General features: G+C 39.4%; 1 protein-coding gene across 1 annotated transcript; it reads left to right on the top strand.

Annotated features, from left to right (window-relative positions):
• Positions 1-2,489: 2,489 nt before the first annotated feature.
• grhl3 (grainyhead-like transcription factor 3) lies at positions 2,490-16,307 on the top strand. The gene is made up of 15 exons (XM_059352600.1): positions 2,490-2,506; positions 4,286-4,460; positions 4,566-4,609; positions 5,287-5,557; positions 6,223-6,462; positions 7,551-7,662; positions 7,812-7,906; positions 9,176-9,334; positions 9,412-9,481; positions 10,024-10,148; positions 11,608-11,633; positions 11,744-11,829; positions 12,494-12,579; positions 13,061-13,125; positions 15,365-16,307. Exons 1-15 carry the CDS (start codon positions 2,490-2,492, stop codon positions 15,480-15,482), a joined length of 1,689 nt encoding a protein of 562 aa, XP_059208583.1. The 3' UTR covers positions 15,483-16,307.
• Positions 16,308-17,565: the final 1,258 nt, after the last annotated feature.

Below are 17,565 nucleotides of genomic sequence, written 5' to 3'. Positions count from 1 at the left end.
CAACTTTTTTTAATATTACGGTAAAATGATATTAACACTGTTGATTTCACGTTTCAGATTGACATTTTATTCCATATTTTACCGTATAAATAAAAAGTTTTTCCATCAAAAGAAATGCTGTTCTGCCATATAATGACCAGAAAATACTTTATAAATGCTGCATAAATTAAAGATTTTACCATTAAATATTACAGTATATTTCTGTTAGAGATATGGTGTTTAGTACATTTAACAGTGAGAAAAATGATTTTTACAAAAAATAAATGTAAAAATGACTTGTATATATATTACAGTATATTTCTGTTACAAACACGGTGCCAGAGTATTTTACAGTTTTTTTTGTCTGATATATACATTCACAGTGTTTCATTGTTACTGAAACTAATTAACTCATTTATCATTTTACATCTTTTACTGTCGTGGTTTAACAGTTTTTCACCCTAAAATCATTAACATGACACATGTTTAACAGTGAGAGAGATGCAGCTGGTATACTTTGATCTATTTCACTGCGTAGCCTCATGAGGACGTGAGGAGGAGTAGTGAAGGAGGAGCAGTGAAGGAGGAGTAGTGAAGGAGTGTCCTAAACAGAAAGTCTTCTTCTTTTCCTCTAACTCTTCTGATTCTGAGCCAGATCGCCTCCAGGCTTCTGTCTGTCTCTGCTTTATTTACTAGGGTGTGTGTGTGTGTGTGTGTGTGTGTGTGTGTGTGTGTGTGTGTGTGTGTGTGTAAGGGCAATCTGCACAGCACGCACCCTGAGTGTTACCACGCCAGATCCCCTCAGGCCACACACACACACACACACACACACACACACACACACACGTCAGGTTGTCATGTCAGTCAAGGATAGGATCTTCCTCCAACACACACACAGATAAATAGCAATATGCAATTATACACAAGCACCGTGTGTGTGTGTGTGTGTGTGTGTGTGTGTGTGTGTGTGTGTGTGTTAGTCATTGTGAAAGTGAACATTTCATCTGAAGTCCTGATCGTTGCGGTTTGAAGTCGGAGTTGAAAAAATCTGTCTCCGCTAAATCCCAAAACTTGTTTCCTGAATAAAATTTGTATCGTTTTTTTGCAAAAACAGATTTGATTAATTTATATAAATATATATATATTTATTTGAACATAATTTTTTGTGCAGTCCAGGATTTGCCAATCAAAACATTAAGCTGTCTCAATAAAATATTATTTTATTTTATTTATTTGTTTTATTTTATATTTTTTTATTTTTTATTTTCTAATGAATGTATGTTGGTTTATTCATTTTAAAAATGTATTTTATCTGTTTTTTGCAAATCAACAATATTGTATTTTATACATATTGCACTTTTAAGTTCACTGTATTTGTTTAAGAGCCATAATTACTTTACAGGAATGTTTTTATGCCAAACTTATCATTTTATAAACTTTTACAGATGCACAACAACATATAAAGAAGTTAAAAGTACAATAACTTTAAAGCGCTACTCTACTTTCTCTACATATTGATCAGTGAGTCAATAACATTAATAATAAAGTATTTATATATATATATATAACCTTCTGTACTTTTACTGGAGTATCATTTTGAATGCAGGGATTAAACTTTTAACTTTTTTAATTTGTGGCATTGCTATTTACTTAATTATTTCAGTACTCTTTATGTTACACAGTTTAACTGGTTTGAGTATTACTGGGTAAGTATCTGCAAAAGAAAAATAACTTTTACTTTGAACAAAATACTCCTTGCCTTTTTTAAATACTAAAATCAGAAAATAAATCCTGTGTGTGCAGACTGTATTTTATTTATTTTGGTGTTTATTTAAATACATTGATTAAAAAGTGACCATGGCTGCATAATTCTAAATTATTTTATTTTGATTTAAATTATTTGCTTGTAATTTTTAATTACAAGCAAAATCTGTTCCCCTGTTTAAATCTGTTCCCCTGAAGTCTTTCTATCTAAAGCTTCCCTTTTTACATGTTTAAATGTGAGGAAATAAAGAAACCAAAACCTGAACCTGTAACTACAGAGTATAAAATGATACTGAGGAGTATTAACATGTTAAAGTATAAAATGATACTGAGAGTATTAACATGTTAAAGGAGCTTTTCTCTGAATCATTATCAAACATTTCACACCTCTGGATCTCTTCTCTCCTTTATCCACTCATCAGATTCATGGATTGTCTTGCTAAATGTCCTCTCAGTTTCTCTCAGCCAGGAAGGAGTTAATGATCCGACACCTGTCCTATCAGACACCTGTTCCTCTGCTCAGCCAATCACAGCGCAGAGGGAAACTCTGTGCAGGAATGAAATAAATCTGGCCGTTCAACGGGAATCACAACACTTGACTCAGCGTGTGTCACTGCTGCTCTCTGCTAGACTCACTGACAGACTGATAGATATATATATATATATATATATATCTAGAGAGAGAGAGAGAGAGAGAGAGAGAGAGAGAGAGAGTCCAGACTAAAGGATCTACCTGGACTGGAGACATGACCAAAGAGACTGAGTGAGTTCTAACAGCATTTTATCTCATATTGTTGCTTTAAAAGTGTTTTTTCTTCATTAGTTTCTGCTGTAAAGTGAGTTTGTTGTGATGTAATACGGTAAAGGTTTCTACCTCGGGGAGGGAAACCCCCCTGCTCCTCATTCTGCAATGAGACCCCCATGTGAACGCTCCCTGCTTTAAGAGAGGAGATCTGATATGGACAGCTTTAACACACACACACACTCAGTCAGGTGTAGTCAGTCACCTGGGGGCCACGCAGCACAAAGACACGGGGAATCATGTCCTGTTGAGCTGCTGGACTCAGACGCAGCGCAATGACAGCATGTGATGCATTAAATTACAGAATGGAGAAACCCTAGACACGACCCCTCCTCTGAGTCTGTGTAAAACATCTGCACTGGGCTGGTTTTAGGAGCTGAGAGGAGACAGGTGCACCTGAGCAGGTGGATCAGGACACTTAGAGTCTCACAGGTCTTAGACAAATATATATATTTATATACGCAATGAAACAGTTATTTATTTTACATTTTAATGGTCATTTATCATTGTTGTATGCACAAAGTAATGTGTATTCTTCAGCTGTAACAGTGCATAGTTTAAATACGGAATTATTAATCAACTAAAAGTGAAAATGATTGCTTGCAGAAGCTCACAGCTCGGAGCCTAAAACTCTAAATTCTACCAACTTCAAGTCAACTTTTGAGTTTTGCCTCGCTAGGCTAGCTTTCAATTACAAATGTGCACTTGTGTCTTCATTGCATCTGACAAAATCATATTAATAAATGCTCATTATGACCTATTAGTCATGTTGGTAGGCTGATTTAGACTTAGTTTGCCGTTTTATCTTCATTGTAAGACAAGAAAGAGGGTTTGTGGCTCCATTCTGACATTTTTACTCTCTTTGGCTCTTTAATGGCTGCAGACATCTTAAAGGTTGCAGATCCTGGTTGAAGTGTTGTAATGTAGCTGAAATACAACAGAAACAGAATCTTTAATCTTAAACTCTGATGAACAGTATTCACCGCTCAGATTGAGTGTTTCTAGTTCTGCAGGTGCGGCGTTAAAATGCAAGATTCAGCACTCTTTATTAATCCTGGTGAGAAAATGGTTTCTGCTTCAAGCTGCAGCTCTGTGGTCTGTTTCTATCCTGTCAGCACCTTTAATTATCTGTTTATCCAGAGTCAACTCAGATATTTGTTCATTAGCTACTTCAGACAGACTCCTGGGGGGGTTTTTATCCAGGTAGGCAGGATATTTACAGTCCGATGTCACTGCGAGTCTTTTCAAACAGATCCGATCCTCTGAATCCCCCCCCCCCTTCTTCTTCTTCTTCTTCTTCTTCTTCTTCTTCTCTTATTTACACGTGGTCTAGAAACACACAGCCCAGCCCGTGTGGGTGTCTGTTTACTTGTCATGTCTCCATGCAAATAGGATCCAAGAATCTACAGGATCCAAGAATGTAGTTTTTTGTCCTTTTACATCTACAGAAACCACAGGCTGTGGGTGTGGGCGGGGGGGTTGGGGTGTTGGTGGGTGGCCCTTGGCTCTCTGAGGCCTTTCTGACACCTCTGATGTTTCTCAATGCAATCGAAACCTTCCACGCTCGGGGGCAAGTATGTGCCGCGGCCCCGGGCGCTGCTGTTAAACCCTCAGATATGCATTTACTCTAGCTGGAGTTCAGTTCCCTTTCTGGAGGTGATTCTACATTTGAGCCTGTTTCTTTCTGTCTACAGCAGATAAATCACTGTTAGTCTAATCACTCTCTCCTCCTCCCTGAAGGACTCTGGGACTGGTCTTTCAGAGCGAGAACTTCAACTATAACCGTGTCAATAACTACATGATGGAGTCGTGGCCGTACCTGGAGAGCCCCGTCCCCGAGCAGAACCACTCCAAGCCCAGACTGCACCCCGGAGACGACCTGGCAGCCCTCACCCTGCTCTACGAGCAGTGCAAGGTCTGCAGTAAAGACAAACCAAACCTCACTTAAAGTATTAACCCCAACACTGATTCTGACTGTCTCACTCTCAACACTTTTTAATGCTTTTATTTTGTTCTGCAGAGCCACAAAGAGCAGAAGATCATCGGCAACCGCAAAACAGAAAGGTAAAAAAACATGCACACTAAATATTAAAACAAGCTTTATTATATGCACTGAATGCAGAAGGAATTAATTGAATTAAAAGCAACAAAACAGCTGCTGTTGGGTTTTAAAATGTTCCTAAATCATGTATTTTTCACGTCAGTTTTAATTCTAAGAACAACTTTTATCTGTTTATTTTGCAATGAACCCCCTGTTGCCCCTGAATAAAAGACATTAGAGAGTGTTGGCAGAGAAAGAGAAAGGCTGTGAACAGGTGAGTGGTAATCCCCAAGTCAAACACAGCCAGCAGGATTATTGTCTCCCTCTCCATCCATCCTCCCTCCCTCTATCATCAGCTCTGCTTTGCTTGGAGAGTTTCACAACAGCAGACAGACGGTTTCTCTCTGTGGTCATTGTGGGGTCAGTGTTGTCCCTCAAACATTTAGAGCAGAGAAACTCAAACAGGGAGAAGAAAACCAGCTGGATTAGGAGACAAACAGAACCACCCAGACTGACTCAAACCGTCTCTCTGCAGTAGCTCTGTGTTTCTTCACACTACATGTATTGAACGTTTGCACAAGCTTCTGTCTCATAGACTCCTACAGTTAGTCATGTTGAGGTTTTCCTTGTCATGCTGACTTCACTACAGATCATTTCCTGTTGTAATTAATCACCTACTTCCTCTCTATTTGTTTCCCAGGACTCCCAACAGCAGCAGTGACCTGTCCTCGTTGGAGGCGACGGCCAGCGTGATGAAGATGCTGTCGGAGAGCGGACCCCTGGTCCACCCCCAGGAGGTCCTGGGCTCCAAGCAGGGCCTGCCCCTCTCTCTGCCCAGCGCCCAGGACACCTACGCCACCCTGACCAGCGTGGTGCCGGACGCCTACGACAAGCAGGAGCTCAACATCATCTTTGACTCTCTGCTGCAGAAATGGCCCGAGAGCGGAGCGTTCCCCGACCCGTCCACCGAGGTCAGAGCCTGCACCAAGACACCTCCTACAAACTAGAAACAAGGACAAAGACTAACTTTTAGCTTTAAAATAGCAAAATTATCTGCCAATAGAACAAGCAAAAATATCTAATCTCAATGAAGCCACAAATACCTTAGAATTAGTGTATTCTGACTAATAACTAGTGACTTTTTATTGATTCTAATAAAATACACGTGACCTATTTTCTCAATATGTGTAAAAATATTCTTGAATTAATAATCAGTAAATGCTAGAGCATCATCTGGACATAATAATATGATATGACATAATGATATAATGGCATTATATTTATAGAAACCAGCAAAGTCACACTAAAAACTAGTGAACTTTTCTTCACACAGATACAAAGATTTTTATCTGTATGTAGAATATTTTTCTTAAAATTCTTGAAATAAGGCAAAAGCCGTGAAATCTTTCTATCAAACAAGTGAAACAGTCTAAAATAAAAACTGCTGACTAAGAAGAACTATCTGATCAGACAGAGAATAAGCAGATATCCTCTTGATCTGAGATATTTATCTGACTTAGATCCAGTTGTTGCAGTGTGGATCATTATCTGATACCTGAGTCTGTCTGCTTGGTATTTCCCTCTTCAGACTTCTTTCCTTTTATTAACAAAGTCTCTTTTGTGCCTTTTTGTCCAGACTCTTCCCTATAGCGATCCCTTCCCCGAGGAGCAGTCCAGTCCGGTCTACTCCGCCTCCTACAGCGGATCTCCTCCGGAGAGGTTCAGGAACGAGTTCCAGTTCACGCTGGGATCTCCTCCCGCCTCCTCCTACAAGTCCAGCGAGCTGCCCATGGTGTACCTGAACAAGGGCCAGTTCTACCCCATCAGCCTGCAGGGCGTGGACAGCAGCTCCTGCATCACTGCCACCAGAGTCAAGGTGAGTCACGGGACATCAGGAGAGGAGCTGCTCATTTTAACCCATAGGAACCTATGGTGACACCCTCGTAACAAACACTTTAAATCTTCTACAATCTAAGATTAAACCCATTTAACAGTTCTAACCCATTAATAGGGTGTCCTGTATTGCATTTCACTTCTTCTGACCATATTTCCTGTCACAATTTTGATATATGTTATGGAGATGCAAACAAAAAGGCAAATGGTTATTTGTTTTTATTTATTATTGATTTGTTACTTAAAAACAAATCTATTAAAAATAATTTATTGTTAAACAGCACTATTAATGTCATAATTTTGATATATGTTATGGAGATGCAAACAAAAGGCAAATTTGTGTTTCTGTGAGCAGAAAAAATAAGAAATATTATGAACACAAATACCATAAACGCCCAATGTATCGTATATATGTCACATCACAGATCTTTGACTTTTAGGTGTAGTATTTTTTTAAAAACATCATAAATGTGTTCTATGTGGTCCACTTGGTCAGTGGTATATCCCCCATAATGTTCCTTTAAGGATAAATAGTCTGGGTTCTTATGGGTTAATGTCACAGAGGGTTCTCCAGAGGTGTTTTCTGTTTTTATTGGTGACTATTGTTCTCAGTGGCATCCTTCCCTTCAGGCTTCTTTCACGGCCCGATGAATACGTAAATTCTTTGCGTGCCACCGAGCCAACCCTTCCCTCTTACTGTCCCTCCCTGAGAGCTGACTCATTCCATTAAATGTCCTGCCCTGTGTAGTAATAATAATAATAATAATACTATAATTTATCCCTCTGTGGTGTCATGAGGAGCTCAGAGTGGGAAATAAAGAGGAGAGGAGAGGGAGGTGTTAGGGTTAGGGTTAGGGTTAGGTTAGCTTAGGGGCGACAAACCTTTTCTTTGTCAAGAATACACACAAACACACACCCGCTCACTGCAAATAAGTGGTGACATCGTGTGAAGAAAAGGAGGATTTGGAGTGATAAATGAAAGGTGAAGTTTTTTAAAAGGAGCTTGTTGTAGATGTGAACGTGAGAAAGAATCAGCGTGACAGGCGTCTCTAATGATCTCTCTCTCTGCAGACGGTGGTGATGGCTGTGTTTGAGAATGACAAGAGCCCAGAAATGCAGCTTCGCTTCTGGAATCACTGGCACGCACGCCAGCCAACCGCCAAGCAGAGGGTCATTGACATCGGTATGTTCCTCACTCATAAACACCTGAACTAGACACGTACGCCAGCAGGAACATTCACTCTTTTCTCTCACGTCTTATATAAGGCTGTGAGCTGATCAGAGACAATAAAAGCTTGTTTCTTATTGAGAAATGTTTCTCCTCTCTCTCAGCGGATTATAAAGAGGTGTTCAGTGGAATCAGCAACATCGAGGAGGTGGCCTTCAACGCTCTCTCCTTCGTGTGGAACCCCAACGAGGAGGCCAAGGTAAACACTCACACACAATAGATAGATTTTATATAACCTGTAACTATGTAAAGCCAAGAACAGGTGGAAGAGTTAGAAGAAAAGAGAGGAAAGGTAGAAGAGGGAGGTGTGGAGGAGAAGGAGCGGCTGAGGAGGAGGGAGGGGAGGAATCCCAGAAATGTGTTTGGCCCCGAGGCTCCTGTCACCACCACCTCCTGGCTGGAGCTGGGGGGGCGGGGCCACCAAACCTGCTGCAGGTGGAGAGGAGGAAGAAGGGAAGTTAAATGATAGAGAAGTCTGAGGTTTAATATATAAATATCCTTTATTCAAGCAGATAAAAGTCTCATTGAGATTAAAAAAAATCTCTTTTCCAAGAGAGACCTGATGGCCAAGAAAACAGCATAAAAAGGGACAATAGAGAGAGAGAGAGAGAGAGAGAGAGAGAGAGAGAGAGAGAGAGAGAGAGAGAGCTAGTCGGCCCAGATTCTTCCTTTGTTTTCTTTGGAACACGTCTCTATCATTACTTCTGTTCCCGGACACAATAAAACCACGACATGTAAACAGGTTGTCAGTGATATAAAACATAATGACCTTACTTATATATCTATCCTACAGGTAACATAGTGAACATATCTATATATCTATCCTACAGGTAACATAGTGAACATATCTATATATCTATCCTACAGGTAACATAGTGAACATATCTATATATCTATATATCTATCCTACAGGTAGTGAACATATCTATATATCTATATATCTATCCTACAGGTAACATAGTGAACATATCTATATATCTATATATCTATCCTACAGGTAGTGAACATATCTATATATCTATATATCTATCCTACAGGTAACATAGTGAACATATCTATATATCTATATATCTATCCTACAGGTAACATAGTGAACATATCTATATATCTATATATCTATCCTACAGGTAGTGAACATATCTATATATCTATATATCTATCCTACAGGTAACACAGTGAACATATCTATATATCTATATATCTATCCTACAGGTAACATAGTGAACATATCTATATATCTATATATCTATCCTACAGGTAACATAGTGAACATATCTATATATCTATCCTACAGGTAACATAGTGAACATATCTACATATCTATATATCTATCCTACAGGTAACATAGTGAGTGAACATATCTATATATCTATATATCTATCCTACAGGTAGTGAACATATCTATATATCTATATATCTATCCTACAGGTAGTGAACATATCTATATATCTATATATCTATCCTCCAGGTGTACATCGGCATTAACTCCCTGAGTACGGACTTCTCGGCCCAGAAGGGCGTGAAGGGTTTACCTCTGAACCTGCAGATCGACACCTACGACGTGAGCTCGGGGTCCAACCAGCTGCTGCACCGAGCCGCCCTGCAGGTCAAGATCTTCTGTGATAAGGTTCGTCTTCTTTCACTCCATTATTACTCAGTGCTGCACCAGTGGAGCCTGAAGGTAACATGTGCCTGTTTCCTCAGGGGGCAGAGAGGAAGATGCGTGATGAGGAGAGGAAGAGGAGCAAGAGGAGGGGGAAGGCCGACGCCCACAGTGAGTCTCTCAACCACTATCCTCCAGAAACACTCAGATATATGGAAACAGTTATTACACCTTTGTTTTCTTCAGTTTATTGGTCATTTTAATGTCTGGTTCAACTAAAGGTTCATTTGTTTGGACAAATATAATGATAACAACCAAAATATCTGATAAGAGTTTAATTTAAGAGCTGATATCTAGACATTTAACATGGTTTTATTTATTCATATTTATTTGCTTATTATCAAGAAAACCATGGACAAACAATGGTCTAATAATTTTTTCCATGACTGTATTTAGATGGTGGATTTCTGAACGCACTAATAAATCATTAGCAAGAAAACATTATTTTGATACTTTATTATGGTAATTTTGGTATTTGTGTCCATTATAACAGATGAAGAAGGCAAGAAGTCATCTTTACTAGATAAAATTACTATAAATAATCATTTTTACAACAAAAAATGACTTTATTCATTGTCTTTTAACTCATATCAGTATTTTGCATGTATAGGATTTTTTCTGAGTGTTTTGTGATGTGCTGCTTGTGTTTCCAGCTAACAAAGGTCTGGTGAGCAGCTCCATGGGCTCTGAATGCACCTTCTTCCAGTCTGTGGAGGACCACCTCACCCAGCCGGTCCTCTTCATCCCAGAGACCCACCTCAACAGCCTGCAGCGCATGGTGGGTTCCTCCTCCTCTCCTCCTCCTCTCCTCCTCTCCTCCTCCTCCTCCTATCTCATATCTCATTTACAGACGGCTGAGCCTCCAAAGTGCTTCACATTAAAGTGCATAAAGTGCAATAAAATACAGGATTGACAAAGGTGGAAGACTAAAACAAAAACAGAAAGAGTTCAAAGAAATTTCCGGCAGGAGTTAAAATAAATGAAAAGCAGAAGGGATCATTTAAAGGCACTGAGGGATTACTAGAGGACACTATTCCCTCTCTAACACTGCAGGAGGAGACTCCTCTCTCCTCTCTCCTCTCTCCTCTCTCCTCTCTCCTCTCTCCTCTCCTCCTGTTGCTGAGTGAATCATGTTCCCTGTCTCCCTGCAGGCAGCAACAGGGAGAGAGTCGGGAAGAAACTGTGGGAAAGTATGTAGTGGGAAAAGTGTGGAGGGGGGGGGGGACTCAGACTGAAGTGAGATGAGCTAATTGGAGTCGAAACCAGACACAGTACAAGCTGCTACAGCTGCTGACACTCAGATTAACTATGGGGGCTCACACACACACACACACACACACACACACACACACACACACACACACACACCTGACATCCAGATGCACCACCCTCATCTCCTCGTAGTCTTTTCCTGCATAAACATTGAGGTGAAGGTTCTGTTCAGACAGGCTGCTTTTCCCACACTACACACTCTACTACACAGTGTGTGTAGTTGTGTGTGTGTGTGTGTGTGTGTGTGTGTCTGTGTGTGTGTGTGTGTGTGTGTGTCTGTGTAGAGGGAAAGTGAGGTTTAGTTTTAATATGACTCTGTTGATTTACAGTAAACCAATCATCAAATCATTCCTATGCAAATGCATTCTTTCTTTTTTTTAAATGCACTGAAACTACCTGCAAGCTGCAACTTAGTAGCCTGTTTGCAATAATTATATTTTAATCAGAGCTGCAACAATTATTCTATTAATGGAACAATAATCGATTATTAAATTAATCATCAACTATTTTGATAATCCAATAATTGGTTTGAGCAAGACAATAAGTCCAAATTCTCTGATTTCAGCTTCTTCAATGTGAATATTTCTGGTTTCTTTGTTCCTTTATGACAATAAACCACCAAACGTTGCAAAAGATGCAGCTCTAATAATTATCCACTCATAGCTGGACAGATGTGTCACTATGAGAGGTTTGCACAGTATTTCATAATAACTTGTGCAATCTGCAGTCTGCTATGAACGCTTGTCTGTGATTGGCCGGTGAGATAAAGCGTGGGCGGGTCCTATCTGTGTGTCTCCATCAGTGTCCACGCTGACATGGAGCTGTTTGTGGTTATGGGAAATGCTTCATAAAGTCACGATAACATTCCTGTTGGAGGCATTACGCACACACACAATGGTGGGAAAGGTGACTTTAGCTTTTATCAGTGGACCTTCTAATCAGATCTGTTCTCTTTGTGTCTGCAGGCCACGCCCATGGACGACTCCGACAGGTACGAGTAGTAAACAACACCACAGTAAACAAGACAACAACACTCTGACAGCTGTCCACCTCACATGTAAACACAGTCTGTTGGTCTAATGATGCTTGTTGTGTTTTCAGGAGTTCTATGAAGAGATTATATCCAGACAGAGAGCAGAGCAGCTCTCCAGCCAGCAAACAGGCCCGCAGAGAAGATCCTCAGAGAGGTACATATAGGAAGACTAATAGATAAAAAACAGGTGGAACGCCCACAAACGTGACACAAATCTGCTGCTTTTAATGTAATAATCCCACAAACGTAACAAAAGATTTCCCACAAACGTAATAACTATTAATAATAATAACTATTACGTTTGTGGAGAAGTGAAAATCTTCAACTTTCAATACTGTAATAAGTTCCCACAAATGTAATAACACAAAGAATAATGGTTGTTGTTTGTTTGTTTGTTTGTCTATACACACACTACTTATACTGACCGAGGGGGCATTAATCTCTGCTCCCCCTATATAAAATATCTTTATTTGAATAAAAGTCTAATGTGACTCGTATAGTTTTCACACCCAAAAAGATAAATTATCTTGTTAAAATTCTTTTCTAAGTAAAATCCAGAATCAAGAAATATGCAAAAATATGGTGTCCCAAAAGTTTGAAACTCAAACGTAATAGTTATTATTATTAATAGTTATTACGTTTGTGTTAAATCTGGTGTTACGTTTGTAGAAATGTATTATGTTTGTGGGATTATTGAATTAAAAGCTGCACATTTTTATTCTGTTTGTGGTTTATTACATTCTTGGGCGTTATAAGATGCAGCCAATGAGAGTCCTTCTCGTCTTCGATGCTAAATGTTGTGTTGTGCTGTCCAACAGTTCTTCTGTACGTCAGAACTCGAGCTGAAGAAGTCTTCGATGCGTTGATGCTCAGCTCGCCGACAGTGTCCGGTCTACGGGAAGCTGTAAGTCACAAAGACCTGATTAACCTTCTGGAGGTTATTAGTCTGTTTCTGAATCCTTTTCATTCTGCCTGTTATATAAAACACTTAAAACAATGTTCACCACGTCATGTTGGTGTCTTATTAATCAGACCAACCTCTGAACCTTCATCACCTGATCATTATTGATTACTGGACCAACATTTAGAACCCAAAGAAACAACAAAATGTTGCAAATGTGGACACAAGTTGACCTTATCTCTGGTTTCATCAAACTGAAACTGGCCTCATGGAGTTTACAGCCAGAACTTTAGAGGGAAGTTGATGGAAACACACTGATTCATTTTTACGCCATGACATCATGAAGAAGTCCCATGATTTGATGGCGTGATTGTTGACTCCAGAGGGTTAAACACTCTTCATGCTCACTGATTCTGTTATCTCTCAACCAGATCACCTTTCTTCTAGATGTCTTGCTAACTGTCGTCTCGTCTTCCTTTCTCAGGTTTCAGAAAAGTACGGTATGCAGAAAGACACCATCGGGAAAATCTACAAGAAATGCAAAAGAGGGTGAGTGTGTCATTGTTTCTTTGGTGTCTAATCTGGATTAAAGAGGTTCATTTGACACAGACGAGTGATAAAGTCAGGGCTTAGAGAGTTTTCTTTTAAACTCGTCCTGCTGTCAGGAAGTGGACCGACCGGCTCGGCTGCTGCTGGAATGTCTTAATTGCAGCTGCGCCAACAGAAAGAAAGACGGATGAGGGAGGATGAAAAGATTTCTAAAGTCGTGCGGATGAGTCACGGTGATTGTTGGACTGTGTATTTATGTTTTCATAACCTCATCGCAGCTTCAGGAAGTTCTGTGGTGTTGAAAGAGATAGCTGGTTTGATAATCAGGTTCCAGTTACTGAAAGTTAAAGTAGTTCATGTTACGCCACGAGGAACGTCTGAGGAACGTTTGGGAAATGTTTAAAGTTAGTCGCTTTGTTTTTAAGATTTGGACTCTGGTTGAATTTTATTTTCCCCTTGAAAAAAGCTAAATTTTAGCCGTTTGGTTTCATATTTGTTCTGTCTCACGTCGGATGAGATAAGCTAGCTAATAGCTAGTTAGCATGAAATAGGCATGATCCAAACATAGACAGATAAACATTGATTACTGCAGGTTTAGATCAGGGGTGGTCAACCTGAGGCCCCGGGGCCACATGGGGCCCTTCAGGCAACATTATACCACATTAATAGGTTATTTCTTCAAATCTGAATGTTCATTAATCATAGGTGTAGGCCCAAAGCAGTTTGTATTCTTCAGCTGTAAAGATGTTCTGCTTATATTCAACATTAAAAAATGTTTTAGTTGACTAAAATGTGCAGCTTGGTTCAGAGAGTCTACGGCCCGAAGACTTAAACTCTAAATTTACCAACTTTGTCTAGTTCTGAGTTGCTGCATTCTGATAAAATCATATTAAGAAATGCTCATTATGACCCATTAGTGATGCTGTTAGGCTAATTCATCCTAATTTTAAGGCAGAAAATAAGGTTTTTGGCTTCATTCCGACATTTTTTCTCCTTTTTATGCCAGTAGTGGCTCTTTTGCTGGTAAAGGTTGCTGACCGCTGGTCTATCTGATGATAAAGGAAGGAAACTTCTGGCGTAGGTGATTTAAAAGTGCTTGACCTGATCTCATAACCAGACAAACCTTTAGATGGTTAGATCAGTTTGTTGGAGCTGAATCTGCTGTTCAGTGTGTTTAATTTCCTGAAAGGTTACGAGAGGGAAAGACTCTCTAGTGATTATGATTAAGTCCTCTCTGGATGATTCACTATCTACTATAAAGTGGCTAGCATCCCAGCTGCTAGCGGCTCATTAGCAGGTGTCTGAGTGCTGCGTAGCTGTCAGAGAATCTCCTGACATGTAAATAAAAGCTCCTGACAGACGGAGACTAGAAGTCCTCTGGCTGGTTTCCTTCTGGCTGCTGGGAGCAGCTAAACTAACTGGTCGGGTCACATTCTGCAGCAGTTCCTCCCTCTTGTCTTGTCTTTAATCAGCTCTGTCCCCGAGGCAGAACGCTGCTTCATTAAAGGCTGACAGGTTGCTCTTAGTGACCTCATTTACTGATGCAGGACATTTACCGCCACAGCTTCCTCCAAAAATAATCACATGCTGCCTTTAGCACAAACAACAACCTGTTATATGTTTTATCACACTGGAGAACAAATAGGGCATGAACAACCTGTTATAGATTATTATCATATGTTATATCACACTGGAGAACAAATAGGGCATGAACAACCTGCATGACGTGGTTTAAAATATAGTTTTTATTTAAACTAGAGCTGGGCGATATGGACCAAAAGTCGTATCTGATAAATTTAGGCTGAATACCGATATATACGATATATATCCTGATATTTTTATCTGAAAATGAGAGCAAATGTTGAGTCAAAGTCAAATATGACACGTCACAAGTAGTAGTAACTTTATTTAAATCAAAGCTTCATAAAGTGCACATTTAAATAAAAAATATCTTAAATAAAAATAGCCTATAAAATAAAATAGGCCAATCTTTTTCTGAAATAAATATATTTATATGAGAAAAGAAAAAGGAACATTACAAAAGAACTAAATAACAACAGCAAACCCTAGTAAGAGCAGCATTTATATAGAAAGAAAGATAAAGTGAACTATATAGATAAATGTGATATGGTCTAAAAATATATCTTTTATATTGATATATGTCCCAGCCCTACTTCATACCTGTTCACCTGCTGTAGATGAACTCTGACCTCTGACGTGTTTCTTCTTTCTTCTTCAGGATCTTCGTCAACATGGACGACAACATCATCGAACACTACACCAACCAGTCGGCGTTCCTCATCGAGGTGTCGGAGGCGGCCGGCGGTCAGTTCCAGGTGACTCTCGTCGAGGTATGAGAGCCAATCAGTGAAGGACACACAGCCAGCCAATCAACATCTCTAATAGCACTCTGCTCTGAAAGACTATGTAGCTGTGGACCAATCAGAGGACAGGACTCCAGTCCTCTCATGAAAACCGTTTCTAGAAGTTGTAAATACCACTCGCCCCACTCACCGTTCTGTTATTGAATTTAATATTTTAACGTAAGAGCAATTATGATGCCTGTACATATCTAATGTAAATAGATTTTAATAAGACAGTGTTTTATCAACTATGTTGCGATCCATTTTCCATAAATTGCATTTATGTATTTCAATTGTTCCCGAGCTCCGAGCACGGCGATGTGTCGGAGCGTTTTCAGCATGTTCACAGGTTGCTATCCTCGCTGCTTTATAATGCATCCATCATTTCTTTTACAATGGTGCGTTTCACACCCACAACCTACTAATGATGTTGTTTCACTGCCACAAGTATCTTCCTGTAGGTTCCTGTTAGTTTCACGACTAAAATGGCCCAACCAACGCTGGGTTTGATCCAGAACCGAAAGTCAGACATTTCCACCCATAAAACCACACGTTAAGAGTTAGTGTTGGCCATCATTTAGTCCAATGTTGTGGACATTTCCTGCCTGTAACCACAGAGTTGCTTCAGTTCAACCTTTCATAGTGTGCATGTGTATGTGTGTGTGTACAAAGTTTCAGGATTTTCCCCCTTTATACGTTGTGAATCATTTCAAAACAAGCATGTATCCTTCTAATATTTCATTATTGTACCACGGCAGTTCTGGTTGTTATAGTCACATCTTGCCTCTTTTTGTAAGAAAATAAAGAAAATGCATCATAGTTTGGAGTCTGTGTCTTTGTTGTGATTGATTCAGAGAGAAGATCGATTCACGGGAACAAACAGATCAGAATCAGACATGCTTCCTTTGTGTGTGTGTGTGTGTGTGTGCAATCACAATTATCTTCTCTTTCTCATCTTTTGATGTGAAGTGCATATTGGAGATGTAGAAAGCTGATTGCTCTCGACAGCTCAAACACAAATATGAATCCCAAGAAAGCTTTTACTTTAGTCAATGTACACAAGAAAACGTAACAAATGACCTGGTTTTCTGCTTTAATTTGTCATAAAATGTGATCTGATCTGCATCTAATCCGAAGTATGGACCAACACAGCGTGCTTATCCTAATACCACACAAACTGTTGTAATATTTCATGTGTTTTTATAGAACACATCCATTAAACATTCATAGTTCTGGTGGAAGAAGTAAGTGAACTCTTGGATTTAATAACTGGTGGAACCTCCTTTGGCAGCAATAACTTACTTTTCTTGCCACTGTTTATGCTTTTTTATTATTTTTTTCCCCCCAACTTTGTTGCTTTTCTCAACAAAAACATGTGAGACCATACAGATGATATAACTGAAAATAGTTCAAGTGAAATAATTTTGTGACACAATATATGAAAACCTTGAAAGGTAATCGAGAGAATTATATATATTTTTCTAACCCTAACCCAATCAGAGCAGAGTAATCAACAGAATTAACTGCCGCTGTAGGAATTTCTGGCCTCGAACAGAAAGCATTTTTGGCAAAACCATAATACCTATCATTGATCCGACTTCACTTTGAGCGTCCTGAGTTCTTCCTGAACGTCTACATATGTTTATTTAAAGAAAAATGAAGAAATAGCTTTGTTAGAGCGATCTAAAAAAACTTTTACATCTCCCTTTTTCAGAAATCTTCCTGTGTTTTTAATATGGGAGCCAATGAGGCTGTTGGTGGTGTTGGTGGATCATCTGTGCGTCCTACGCCCAAACTATAACTCTGACAGCTTTACCAGAGGATTGTGAGGGAGAAGACTAATTTTCCTACGTTTCTATGTATAAATTATTTCTGTAGAGTGGAATTTGCGGCCTGGAGCGCAGTTTTCAAATTTATTTTTTGACAGTTTTTTCTCTCCCTCTACACTCTGGCGATGATGTCACACACTGTGACACCAACATTCCGTGCAATACACACCCATTATAATCTCAGAATTTCTCCAAAAATGATCATGGTCATTGAACAGGGATTGATAAAAAACTATATGACCTATCGA

The sequence above is a fragment of the Centropristis striata genome, chromosome 16, assembly GCF_030273125.1.
Source record: "Centropristis striata isolate RG_2023a ecotype Rhode Island chromosome 16, C.striata_1.0, whole genome shotgun sequence".
Taxonomy (NCBI): domain Eukaryota; kingdom Metazoa; phylum Chordata; class Actinopteri; order Perciformes; family Serranidae; genus Centropristis; species Centropristis striata.
The sequence above is the reverse complement of the archived record's forward strand: the minus strand, read 5'-3'. Positions and strand labels throughout refer to the sequence as shown.

What these genes read in the sequence shown, in the direction of transcription:
- grhl3 (XM_059352600.1), top strand. An exon ending in CCCATGGACGACTCCGACAG is followed by an intron (nt 11,634 to 11,743) that starts GTACGAGTAGTA and finishes TTGTGTTTTCAG; the next exon opens with GAGTTCTATGAAGAGATTAT. An exon ending in CAGAGAAGATCCTCAGAGAG is followed by an intron (nt 11,830 to 12,493) that starts GTACATATAGGA and finishes GCTGTCCAACAG; the next exon opens with TTCTTCTGTACGTCAGAACT.